At 55.0% G+C, this 12,494-nt stretch overlaps 1 protein-coding gene across 1 annotated transcript in view; it reads left to right on the top strand.

Annotated features, from left to right (window-relative positions):
* RGS3 (regulator of G protein signaling 3) overlaps nucleotides 1-12,494 on the top strand; it is a 62,918-nt gene that overhangs the window by 10,594 nt on the left and 39,830 nt on the right. Inside the window, exons 7-9 of the mRNA XM_005423786.2 lie at nucleotides 283-366; nucleotides 6,608-6,719; nucleotides 12,065-12,105. Coding sequence (XP_005423843.1) covers nucleotides 283-366; nucleotides 6,608-6,719; nucleotides 12,065-12,105 — 237 coding nt within the window. The remainder of the gene's footprint in view (nucleotides 1-282; nucleotides 367-6,607; nucleotides 6,720-12,064; nucleotides 12,106-12,494) is intronic.

Below are 12,494 nucleotides of genomic sequence, written 5' to 3'. Positions count from 1 at the left end.
CCTGAGAGCAGCTCCTGTCAGAGGCAGGGCTGCTGCTCTTTTCACAGCTGGGCTGCTGGAGGTGTGAGTGCAAGGCTCTGCTTTCTCCTCTCACTGGGCTCCGCAGACTTTGTGTCCCTCTGAGCACAGTGCGGGGTGGCTTCTCCTCGTGTGAGTTACAGCTCAAAGTGAGACACAGTGGGTTTGGTGGGTGGAAAGTGTATCTCACCAACCACACTGTCACTGGAAGGTTTGACTGTTTCTTTTGTTTCCTTTTTTTTAAATTTTCCCATCCAAATGTAGCCCCTGGATCTTTGCAACCCAGCCCGGACTCTGCTGCTGTCGGAGGAGCTGCTCCTTCTCGAGAGCAGGAACAGGACCACACAGGTAAAACTCTTCCACATTCTCTGAGCTCTCCAAACCTGCTCTTCTGCTGTCTTACATAGAGGATTGAATCATAGAATCACCTGCTTTGGGTTGGAAAGGACCTTAAGCTCATCCAGTTCCATTCCATGGGCAGGGACACCTCCCACTGTCCCAGGCTGCTCCAGCCCGGCCTTGGGCACTGCCAGGGATCCAGGGGCAGCCCCAGCTGCTCTGGGCACCCTGTGCCAGGGCCTGCCCACCCTGCCAGGGAACAATTCCTAATTCCCAATATCCCATCCATCCCTGCCCTCTGGCAGTGGGAGCCATTCCCTGGGTCCTGGCACTCCATCCCTTGTCCTTGCCTCCAGCTCTCCTGGAGCCCCTTTAGACACTGGAGGGACTGGAAGGGACTCATTACATGGAGAAGTGAAATGTTTCATTGTGCAGTGATTGTATTGATATGATATTGGAAAGACTTCTGGACAGTTTATTGTGGGGTAAACTAAATATCAAAACTCTCTGTGCTAAAAATCAACTGTTGTTCCTGTTGCTTTTGGGCTCAGAGGGAGGAAACTGTGGGTGGCAAATGCACATCAGTGACAGCCCAGCAGGCTCAGGAGGAGGGGGTTTAAGGATGTTTTCTGCCAGCTTAGAGAAGCACAGAGTGGTTCAGGCTGAAAGGCACCAGGGGAGGTCATCCAGTCCCATCCCCCTGTTCAGGGGTCCCCTGAAGTCACTCAGTGTTGTGTCCACATGGCTTTGCAGCATCTCTAGGGAAGGAGAATCCACTAGAACTAGAACTAGAAGCAGACAGAGAACTTGCTGCAGATGTTTTCAGAATTTCAGTTCCTGGAACAGCTCACGTGTCCTGCCCAAATTCCTCTCATTCTTCTTACTTCAACTTTTCTGCCATGTTGTTGGAGAGCTGTTGGAACTCTGGGGACACAACAGGACTTTGGCACCCTGGGGATGAGACAGCTCTTACCATCCAAATTGGCAGGGTTTGGATGTGTTGATCACATTTGCTGCTGGCTTCACTTGCATCCAACTGCAAAGTGTGCAAAGCCTTGGAATGTGGGAGAGAGGCAGAGCCCACTCGTGCTAACCAGAAACATTTCTTGTGGGCTAATTTCAGAGGCTCTCACAGAGTAATTTGGGGTTGAATTCAGTAGGAGTGAACAATGTGTCATCTCCACAGATCTGTAGAGAAAGTTCTGCTTCACTGGTTTTAGTTTCTGGGTGGCCAACAGCAGAAGGCCAGAGCCAATTCCCATCACTGGCCAGTACAAACCAGCAGAGGGTTGTGCTAAGTGACTCCTCTCTCTTTCTGCTTTTCATTGTGTAATTCATCCCTTGCTTTGACTTGAACAACTTTTCCTTTTTTTTTCTGCCAAAAAGTACATGAAAATACATCAAAGTACATGAAAAATTCCATGATTGATTAGAAAATGGGGCACTAACTTTTAACTAAACCCCTTTCCCTGTCTGCCCTGCTGTCCTGTGCTGCTCAGACTCCTCTGGGCACCTGCAGGACTGAAACCCAGGTAAACTGCTGGTTGTGTGGCACAGCTGTGCTGGATGGCTTGGGGGTGCAGCTGAAGGCAGGGAGCTCCTCCTGGCTGGGTTGGAGGTACCTGCCTTCAGGTCAGACTCAGATATTTGGAGCAGCAGCCACATGTGGAATATTTATGGATAATTAATGCTGTTTGCAGCCTGGGTGGGTATTTGTGCACATGGGGGTGATGAAGAACCCCAGGACAAGTGTGTTTGGAGGAGCAGAGACCCCACTGTGGGCAGGGTCAGGGGGAAAACGTCTCAGGGAAAGGACTCTGCCCATGATGCTCTTGGGATGAGCCTGGAGCTGGGAGGGGATTTCCCAGCTGGAGCTGGTGCCAGGCAAGGGCAGGATGCAGGCCAGGAGTGTGAGGCAGTGTTTGGGAATGCTGCTGCCCTGGGGCTGTGCTGTCTGGGTGAGCTGGCACAGGGGCAGGGCAGCAGGGCTGAGTCAGTGGGGTGAGAAATGAGAAGTGCTGAAGGGAACAGCCCGTGGTGCTAAGCCCCTGCCGGCAGGGACAGTGGAGAGAGCAAGGCTGGGATGTCACCTGTGGCCCTTGGGAAGGGCTCTCTCCTGTCTCAGTGTGTGGCACGGCCATGGAAGGCTCTGTGGAGCTCCAAGGAGCTCCTGCAGGTCTCTCTGGAGTGCCAGGCTCTGCTTTGGTCCTGCTGGGCTCTGAGGGGAGAGAACCTGAACCTCTGCAGCCAGCAACACCTAAAACAGCCTGGACACCACAGAGCTTCCCCTGGTGCAGGAGGGCTCTGACTCCTCTCTTTGCTGGACTTCTTTCCCTCTCTGCCTTCTCTGATGCCTGGGCAGAGGCTGTCTTGTGTCCAACCAGTCCTTCCTTCCTTGCTCCATGAGGTTTTCTGTTTTCCCACTGCTCTTCCCACACAGCCTCTGTCCAGCTGGGCCCCTGTGCTTTGCAGGACTGTTCTCTGTGTGTTTTTAATCTGCTTTGCCTGAGAGGCTCAAGACAGGAGGGCCTGGGTGCAGGGACTGGAGCTGCAGCTCCTGCTCCGTTCTTTCTTCCCCAAACCCCCAGAATCTTTTCCCTGTGGCAGTTTCCACATCAGGCACTGCATCCTTGTCCCTGAGCAAACTCTCTCCCATCTCCTGAAGGAGTCAACCTATCTCTCTGGAGGCTTGCCAGGGTCTGTCCTTTCCCTGACCTTACCTCTGGGGCAGTCCTTATTCAGGCCTTAATCACATCCTGTCTAGACTTTGCTGCAATTCCCATTTTATGGCCTCCTGAAATCCCTCCAGCCCGTGGAGTGCCACAGGAGCCAGCGGGCGATGGCCCACGGGGTGTCCAAGGTGGCTTCTGGCCTTGTCCATCCATCTCCAATGGACCTGGAGGCCTCCCAAAGCCCTGAGGTGTCTGCTCAGTGTGGGCCACGCTCCTGCCCTCCTCATCCCCCCTTTCTGTCACTCTGGCAGGGTCTGCAGGTCAGGATGGGTGGATAAACTGTCTAGAAGCCTTTCCTTCTGAGTCCTGCAGCCTCATGGATGGGCTTGGCTGGGTTTATGCTCCTCTCTGTAGAGCAGGAGGCTTTCTCCTCTTTCTCTCTTCAAGGCTGCATTTCTGGGCACCTTTTCACAGTGATTTTGTTGTCACATTTTTCTTCCCCAGGTGTGATATTGGCTCCCTCCTGCCCAGGGCAGGGCTCAGTGGCAGTCCCGGGGTTATCCCCCCTTGGGCAGCACACTGGCCCATTGCTCCTGCCTTCCCTCTTGGCTTTCAGTTTCTCCTGATTTCCCTCTTTAAATGTGTCCTTGTCTCCTGCACCAGGGCTTTGCCAGTTATGTCCTGTAGCTGCTCAGGTCCCTCAGCAGAAGGGGCTTTGCTGTTTGTGGTGCAGAGCACACCCAGATGAGCAGTGTGGAGACATCAGGGTCAGCCTCTATGAACAACATTTCCCCCCTGTAAAATCTGCTCAGACCCCCTAAAAGGCCCATGTGACAATGGCCATTGGCCTCAATCACTGCAGCAATGACCCAGGGTGCCCATCCCTGTCCTCAGAGAGTCCTTCTGTCCTGGCAGCTCCTGGATTTCTGACTGTGGGGTAGGAAATGACTTCTGCTAAATACCCAAAGCTACTTTGACCTTCCAGGGAGCAACTCTGGTGAATTCTGTGACTTGCCTAGGGGAGCCCAGACATTGTGTTTGTTGTTTGTTTGCTCTTGACTTTTAGGAGCCCTGTGGTTTTTCAGGGTAGATCTGTTTGCCAAGGGCTGTTACAGACACGTCACAGCCCGTCAGTGTGGGATGGCAGCCCAGGGCACAGCTCCACGTTACTCCTCCAGTCTCCCCTTGCCCCTGCTGCCCTGGGGTCATCCCTGAGTCCCCTCCTCAGCTCCCAGGTGTCCAGCTCCAACCTCTGGGTCTGCCAGAGCCCCAGGCCCCACAGTGCTGGGCTGTCCCTGCCCCTGCCCCTGTCCCTGTCCCTGTCTCTGCCCCTGTCCCTGTCCCTGTCCCTCTCCCTGCCTCTGTCCCTGCCCCTGATTCTGCCCCTGCCTCTGTGGGTGGAAGGGGCACTTTTATTTTTCCTCCCAACAGCCTGAAGGAGCAGAGGCACCTCTATCAACTGCTCTCAGATCAATTGTCTTCCTGGAAGCAGAATCTGACAGAGATGCTCCTACAGAACCTGCACTTTTGTGCTTTTGCCTTCTACATCCTGAATACAATCCGTCCCATTTTCCTGTGAAAGCTCAATACCTGTAAATTCTTAGCCATGTAATTCCATTTCCAAGGTTCCCTATTGAAACTGGCTTGGTTTTGAAGTGATTTTTCTGCTACTCCCACTCTTTTTTCTACCCTTTAAACTTCCCCAGGTAGTAGGTTTTCAGTTTCTTTCCTCCATTTCTGTGTGACTGTTAGCTGATCATGCTTTTATCTCCTTCACTTTGGGTTGCTATTCCCAAAATCCTTTCAGCATCTCTTCTTTGGGGTTGAGGGGCCTGAGATGGCAGCAGACATGTCCCAGAACATGGCACACCTTTGGCCACCTTTGGCACAGGTGGGCATGGGATGAGGGTTGTAGTGCAGTTTCTGCCTGGTTATTCCTTGTGTTACCAACAAGATCAGATGGAATGAAGAGAGTGGATGTGGGCACAAGGCCAGCAGAGTGTTGAGAGCAGAGGAAGGGATTTTCCAAATAACACAGACAAGAACATCCCCTCCCTGGTTTCATTGTCAATTAAAGCTCCACCAGCAGCTTTGTACTTACTGAGAATCCCACAAAAATGAACTTGCACTGCAAGGAGAAATCTTGTGGCAAGGGCTTGGTTTTGGATTTGGAGCCAGATGCTCTTCCCTGATGTGAGACTCCCCAGCATGTGATAACTCTTACCCAGCTTGTCCTCCTCAGGATGTGTCCATGAGCCACAGACACAAACTGTGCTGCCAGCTGGGACTTGGTCCCTGTGGGAGCAGAGTCACCTCTCTGTGCTCCCTCCCACCCCTCTGGACTCTGGGTGTTCTCTCCTTTTGCTAAAAGGCCACAAACCCTTCCTTGCTATGGCTCAGTGTTGCAAAGCTTTCCCTTTGCTGTGGGGGGTTTTGGGGGGCACTTCAAGGCCCTCATCCTGAGCAGGTCTGGCACCCACTGTGCCACTGTGCCACTGCCACCTTGCAGCTGCTCCCTGGCATCTCTGGTGACCAGGGACAGCCAGGGAATGGCTGGGGCTGAACCAGGGCAGCTCAGGCTGGAGCTCAGGGCAAGGTTCTTCCCCCAGAGGGTGCTGGCACTGCCCAGGCTGCCCAGGGAATGGGCACGGCCCCGAGGCTGCCAGAGCTCCAGGAGCCTTTGGACAGCGCTGCCAGGGATGGACAGGGTGGGGTTGCTGGGGGGGGCTGGGCAGGGACAGGGGCTGGGCTGGGGCATCCTGGTGGGGCCCTCCCAGCACAGGATATTCTGTGATTCCATGATTTTGTGATCTTTGAGGCTCTCTGTGTGTCCCAGCTCCTGGAGGCCAGGACAGGTTCACACCAAGCTTCTCATCCCTGGGAGGCTTCTGGGTCCAGGATCTCCAGTGCAGTAGAGAAACCCATTCTTGTATTCAAGGTCCCATTAATCTGAACTGATTGGACTGGGGACCTCAGGCAAGGCTTTTCCCCCTGGCCTGGAGGAGCCCCCAGCCCCTGGGACACCCGAGGCTCTGCTGGAGCACAGCTCTGGGACATGCTTGGGTGGTGTTTCCTGTCCACCCCCACCGTGGTTTGAGGTGTTGGGTTTGTCCCCTGCAGCTGCTCTCTGTGGTCCTGCTCTTGTTAAAACCAAACTTTACTTTCTCACTGAGAGCAGCCAGGAGCTCCCCTGTGAGGGTGCTCAGAGGGATCAGATTTGCTTTCAGGCTACAACTTCTGCAGAGTGCTGGGATTAGTCGGCAACTTCTTCCCTCCTCCTGCTGTGATTTGTAACTGGTGTAAGTGGGAAGTGACAGGAGGGGGCAGAGAGGGTGTGTCTGTGTGCTGTGGAACTGCCAGGCAGGTTTATCCCTCCTGTCACAGGACTCACAAGCCTCAGGAAGTGGCTGCCAAGCGAGGGGAGCCTCATCTGAAGCTTGCTGGGTGCAGCAGCTCTTTGGGAAGGGCTGTCTGGGCTCCCCTGGTGCCTGTCCCCAGGGCAGAGGACATTTCCAGGACACTCAGTGCCAAGAGATGAGCTCCCTATAGCTTCCCCTGTGCTGCTCCTGTGCTTCCAGGTGACTCTCTTTGTCTACTCCGACCTGCTGCTCTTCACCAAGGAGGATGAGCCCGGGCGCTGCAACGTGCTGAGGAACCCTCTGTACCTGCACAGTGTCAAGCTCCAGGAGGGTGAGTGGCTGCACCAGCAATTGGAGGCATTTGGGGGGTTTTCTGGCTGCTGGCTGCAAAGGTTTCTGGCCAGCAGCACCCTGCTGTCCTGGTGCTTCCAGTGCCACCAACCAGGTCATCCTTGCTGGGGTGCCAGCACCACCCCTGCTGTCCCTGCATTCACCTGGGAGCTCCATCTCCTGGCACAGCTCAGGAGCACCCAGGCCCTTTCCAGCCTCTCTGGGTGCATGGCTCAGGATCTGGGCTGGCATTCCCTAAGTGGTGTCACACTGTCACAGCAGGGACTGGCCAAGGCTGGGAAAGGGAACTGAAGCCTTGAGGTTTCCCCCGTGATGCCTCGAGGGAGTTCAGAGATTGGCTCCAAGCATGGCTGGCCAAGCTCTGATGACCTTGACTTTGCTGCTTTGCTTTGCTACTTCTCTCTTCAGCTGCCCACGGTTTCCCTGTTGCTCACATCCATCCCCCTGCTCACCCCTCAAACCCTCAGAGCAGGGCTGGGGGCCTTGCCCTCACCCTGCACCTTGGCTGACACCTTTGGTGTCCAGCTGAGAGCTCAGAGAAGGCTTCTAGGGCAGGGATGACTGGAAATGGGTTATTTCAGTACAAAAGACTCCCTTTAGCTCCTCGTGGTCTCAAGAGGAATAAGGGAATTGCTCTACCACATCCTATTTGCTATGGTGGAGCCACTTGTTGGCCCTGGGCCCAGTTTCACCTTGTTCCTTGTGTGGTGTGGTTGCTTTTGGGTATGGGCTTGTTCTATGTACAGTTCCCTGACTGTGCCACAGCTCCTCCTGCAGCCCAGGCAGCTGCCCTGGGACCCCCCAGGGAAATCAGGATGAGATAGAAGGAGAAACTTTCCTGTCATGAGGTTGGCAGGATATTGAGTGACTTGAGATCCCAGGTTGTGGGACCTCCATGCCTGGAGGCATTCAGGACTCCTGAGTGCCCTGGTCTGGGTGCTTTGGTCAGGGATTGGACTCCAGAGCCCACTGAAGAGGCCCCTTCCAACCCAAATTACTCTGGAAATGATGAGCCAATGTCTTTATGCAGTCCTGTGGCCCTGACCAAAAGGAATGAATCCAGATCTGGGCTGCTTCTCCAAAGGGATCCTTTTCTGGGTGAATTTTGCTGCTTCCCATGACTTTTCCCAGCTGAGCCACTAGCCCTGTGGATGGACTGTGTCTCTCCACATGCATCACGTTGTTCTGAGCTCAGTGCTGGACACCACAGGCTGCCTGTCACTTGTTATTTCCCATTTCCAGCAACATTTCTGTTTCCAGATGAATTCCCTGACCTATTTGATGGGAGCAGAAGCACAGGGGAGGGACATGGGGCACCACAGCCACGAGCCACTGAGAAAAGCCATTGAAGCCTCCCTGGGCTTTGTTGAGTGTGTTCTTAGCACTGCTTATTTCTAAGAAAGGGACAAAAGAAATTGTTCCTTGTTAAAGTGCCTTTGGTCAGCTCCTGGGCCGTGTGTGTGTGCTGCTCCTGGCTGCTCCCAAAGGCTGGGGAATAGCCCTGCTTGGAGAAATCAGCTTCCCTGGTGCTGCTCCTGGCTCTGCACACCGAGCTCTGCTTGCAGCAGCACAGGATTTTGCCTCCTCACCTCGGGCACAGTGGATTTGTGAGCAGTTTTCTGCCTCTTATTTCCTTTTTGCCATAATAAGTCGGCTGGATCATGTCTAGAATAGCTTCCCAAGGCTCTCCAAAGGAGATGGGGGTCCCTGCAGCACTGAGCCACCCCCCGTGCACTGGGAATCCAGCCCAGCTGCTGTTCAGGCAGCTCAAACCCTCCTGCTTGGGGCAGGGCTGCTTCCAAGGCGGCTGGAGAGAGCTCGGAGCTGTCTGTCCCTCTTGGCAGGGATTTGCTGCTGCTCTCCTGAATGACTGAAAGGCCCATGAATAGGAACAGGCGTGTGGCTGCCTCCAACAATTGAGACATCTCCGGTGCGCTCAGGGCCATTGTGCTGTTTCCTGTTCCTGCCGCTTGCTGCTCTGTGCGAAAGCAAATCAGTCTGATCTGCCTCACAATGCTCCCTCTTCCTGCTTCACAAGCCCGGCACAGGCTGATGAGCTGGCTCCAGTGACACAGGGCTGGCTTCCTCAGCGGGCACTGTGGGAATTTCCACACACCGGGATCCTGGTTCCATCCCCAGTGGGTGTGCTCAGCTTTGGGACAGAGAGGAGCTTTCCTTTATCCCCGCTCTGGGAGCCCATCCCCAGCTGGGATCCTGCAAACAAGGGCTTCCTGACATCCCAACCTGCTGTGTTGCGCAGTCCCAAAGATGCTCACGGGGCAAGAGGGGGATTGATGGGCCTCCTGTGCTTCCTTGGGATGCTGGGGAGCACCCAGGGCTTGCACCCTGCCACACTGCCCCAGTAGGATGAGCTTGTCCCCTCCTGCAGCTGTCTTTGAATGTGCTCAGCAGCATATCCCACACACCCAGGGCCTGGCAGCACCTTGTCCTGGCTGCTGGGTGCAGTCCCAGCCTTGCTGAGCAGAGGTGAGGATTTGGGCTCAGGGTGCCTGCCCTCACCAGGGCATTGCCACAGCCGCAGGAGCAGCTTCCCTCTTTTCCCATCCTTCTGACCCAACACCAGGCAAATCCTGAGAGCAGCAGGTGCTTTCCATGGGCTGCACAGGGAAGTGGCAGAGGCACAGAGGAGCTGCTCTCTGGCTCAGGCAGTGTGGGTGTGCAGGACAGGGCTCAGCTGGAGAGGGGACGTGTCCCTGCAGAGCTCCCACTGAGCCTTGTGCCCAGCCTGGCACAGGCTCAGCTCATGTCACTCTGGAAGGCAAACCAGTCCCAGCTCAGCACATCAGGAAGAGAAGGAAATACCTCCAAGTGAGTTTTTTTCCTCCTGCTTATTTCATTTTAGCTTTTCCCTGACTTTGGCTGAGGGAATGTGCTGTGCTGTTGTCACGAGAGCTGTGGGGAGCAGAGCTGGGGATCATCCCAGGTATCTGCCACCTCTCCAGTGCCAGCTTGTGCTTCTCCTGTGTATTTCTGGGCTCTGGGCACATCAGGCTCTGCTGCTCCACCCTAACCCTCCAGAGACTTGAAAACATGGAAGGAATCCTGGCAAACCTGGTTTGTGGTAAAATCTGCCCCCAGGTCAGCCCTGCCTGGCTCTGCCATCGCCCTTCAGCCTCCCCCTGTGCCTTGCCAGGGATCAGCCCTGCCTCCAGCCCAGCTGCTGGGATGGGCAGCCAGTTCATTACTGAAGTTCTCCCTAAAGGCTGGTATAAAATGGGATTTGAGCCATTCCTTAGCCCAGACTGGCTCCCTGCTTTGTGTGTCCTGTAGGCACTGAGCTGCTGGGCCGTGTGTGGCAGTGAGTCCTGGAGGGACAGGAACAGCAGCTGCTGGCTCTGGAGGCTGCTGGTGCCAGGATTCACAGCTCAGGGGAGAGGAATTTGAAAGGGAACTTAGTTCTGGTGGGTTTTCACCTTCTCAGGATCACTTGTTACTGCAGAAGGAATCCACAGAGGCCCAAGGGGAGCAGGGTCATTCCCTGGGCTGTCACACTCCCACAGGACCCTTCTTTATGAGGATCCTCACATTGTGAAAAACACATTCACTCTCCTGTGAAAATGTAAAAAGTTTAATAAAGGACAATAGGAGACAGGGACCATGGAGACAAGGTTATTAGGGCTGGGTGCCAGGATCTGGCACCCCTCCCCTCCTGGGAATGAGGATGTGGAGGGGCAGCCCTGGGGGAGCTGGGCAAGGTTTTGGGAGCACACAGGGGCTCCTCACCTGAGAGGGCCACAGCAGCACTCCCAGTGGTGCTGGGCTCCAGCAGCCACTGTCACACAGTGTCCTGGTGTCCCTGTAGGGATTTTCCAGCCCATATCCTGCAAAATGCATTAAAACTGAAGCTGGCAGTGGAGGCAGAGCTGTGACCCCACAAAGGACAGCTGGAATAGACACCCAGCAAAGGGCTCCAGCCAGTTCTTCATAGGTTTCACGTGGCCCAGGGAGTGACTCAAGAGGCACCCGAGTCCCTCAGTGGGTCACAGCTCTTATCTGGACATTTGGGCTGCTGCCTGCAGCAGGAGAATCGTTTTCCTCCAGGGAACAGGGTATTTCCAGCCCTGTGCAGAGCCTGTTCCCATCCAGCAGCTCAGGCTGCTGAAATGAAGCAGAGCTTGTGCTGACACCACTGGCAGTGGGATCTGCAGCCATGCCCAGGCTGCAGCCCTGAGCTCCTGGCACAGATAATGGCATTAGGAGGGTCAGGGAAGCATGGTGCTGCCAAGAGCAGGGCTGCTGTGAAGGGGCCAGCCAGCTCCTGGAGATGGGATGTTCTGCTCTGGAGATGGGATATTCTGCTCTGGAGAAGGGATGTCCTGCTCCAGAGCTGAGGTGACCCTGTCCTGGGGCAGTCCCATGTCCTCCTGTGGGGCTGGTGTATGCCTGGAGCTGGCTTCCCTCGAGGCTGGGGACACACCAGGGCCAGGGCAAATCCTCAGGAATCCCTTTTGGCTGGGTGCAGGGAAGGCTGGACCTGCAGGGACCAGCCTGGAGGAGCAGCTGGAGTCTGACACATCTCCTGGGATGTAAGCTGAGGAGCTGCTCTGGGCTGCTCCCTCATTTAGCAGGAGGTGGATGGCAGAGTTGGTGATTGTGTTGTCCCCAGCACCATCTCCTTGCACAGAGCTGTGGAAGTGGAAGTTCCTTGGCTGGGTCTCCCTGGTGTCCCCATGCTGGGCAGTTTGTCCTCAGCCCAAAGGAGCAGGATGAGCTCCTCCCCCTGCCCCATCCTGCTGCTTCCCATTGCTCTGGGATTTGGCTCCATCCCCTTGCAGAGGCAGGGCCCCAGCTGCTGGCGCTGGGGGAGGCTGGGACAGACAGAAGGACCACCAGGACCACCAGGACTTGGGGCAAGAAGCTGGGAATGAGATGCAGGAACAGGAGTTTCTCTGTGAGTCCTCCTGGGAGCACAGTACCCCCAGGGATAGGATGGAGAGACCCATCCCTGATTCCCAGGATGGCTGTGGGTGCTGCAGGTCCTGTGCAGCCCCTGGGATGCTCCCCCAGGCTGCAGGTGCCAAGGCAGGCTGGGCAGCAGAGCCTGCAGTGCCTCTGAATGCAGCAAACCCTTTTCCAAAGGAGGAACCCCCGGGAGCATCCCTGCCAGGGCACTGAGTCCCTGCAGGGCCCCGCCGTGCCCGGCCCTGGCAGATGCCACAGACATCACCCAGGTCACAGCCTGGTACTGGGGACAACAACAAGCACTCATTCAGTGCTGTCTCTCAGCCAGTTCCTCTGCCAGTGGCTCCTCTTGCAGAAATGCAGCTGCAGCTTCGCTCTGATCCTGGTTTTTCTTCCCTGCAGGTTCAGAAGATCGCAAGTTCTGCATCCTTTACCTGGCAGAGGTGAGTGGTGCTGATTTCCACTTTAACCTTCCAGTGAGAGCTGGGCAGGTACTGACAGCTCTGATCTTTTTTCTGGGGCAAGGAGCACTGAAAAAATTGATTTTAACTTCTCTTTAAATGAATTTGCCAGAAGCCTGGAAAAGAAATGTAATAGCTGTAGAATATGTGAATAAGAAGATGCTAAAAGGGGCTTGGGCAGCACTAGAACAGGTTTCTTTTCCCCTTCTCCCTATGGATTTTCCTTGAGACATCTCACTTTTTTTTCTCTTAGGATTTTTACCCCTGGGGGCAGATTTCTTTGCCAAATGTTTTGCCATTATTTTTAGGCACCTTGCTTTTCTTGTGTTCAAACATCCAGGTTTGGAGCCCTCAAATAAAATAAGGAAGCC

The sequence above is a fragment of the Geospiza fortis genome, unplaced genomic scaffold (assembly GCF_000277835.1).
Source record: "Geospiza fortis unplaced genomic scaffold, GeoFor_1.0 scaffold85, whole genome shotgun sequence".
Classification (NCBI taxonomy): domain Eukaryota; kingdom Metazoa; phylum Chordata; class Aves; order Passeriformes; family Thraupidae; genus Geospiza; species Geospiza fortis.
Note: the sequence above shows the minus strand (reverse complement) of the source record. Positions and strands in the feature narration are given on the sequence as shown.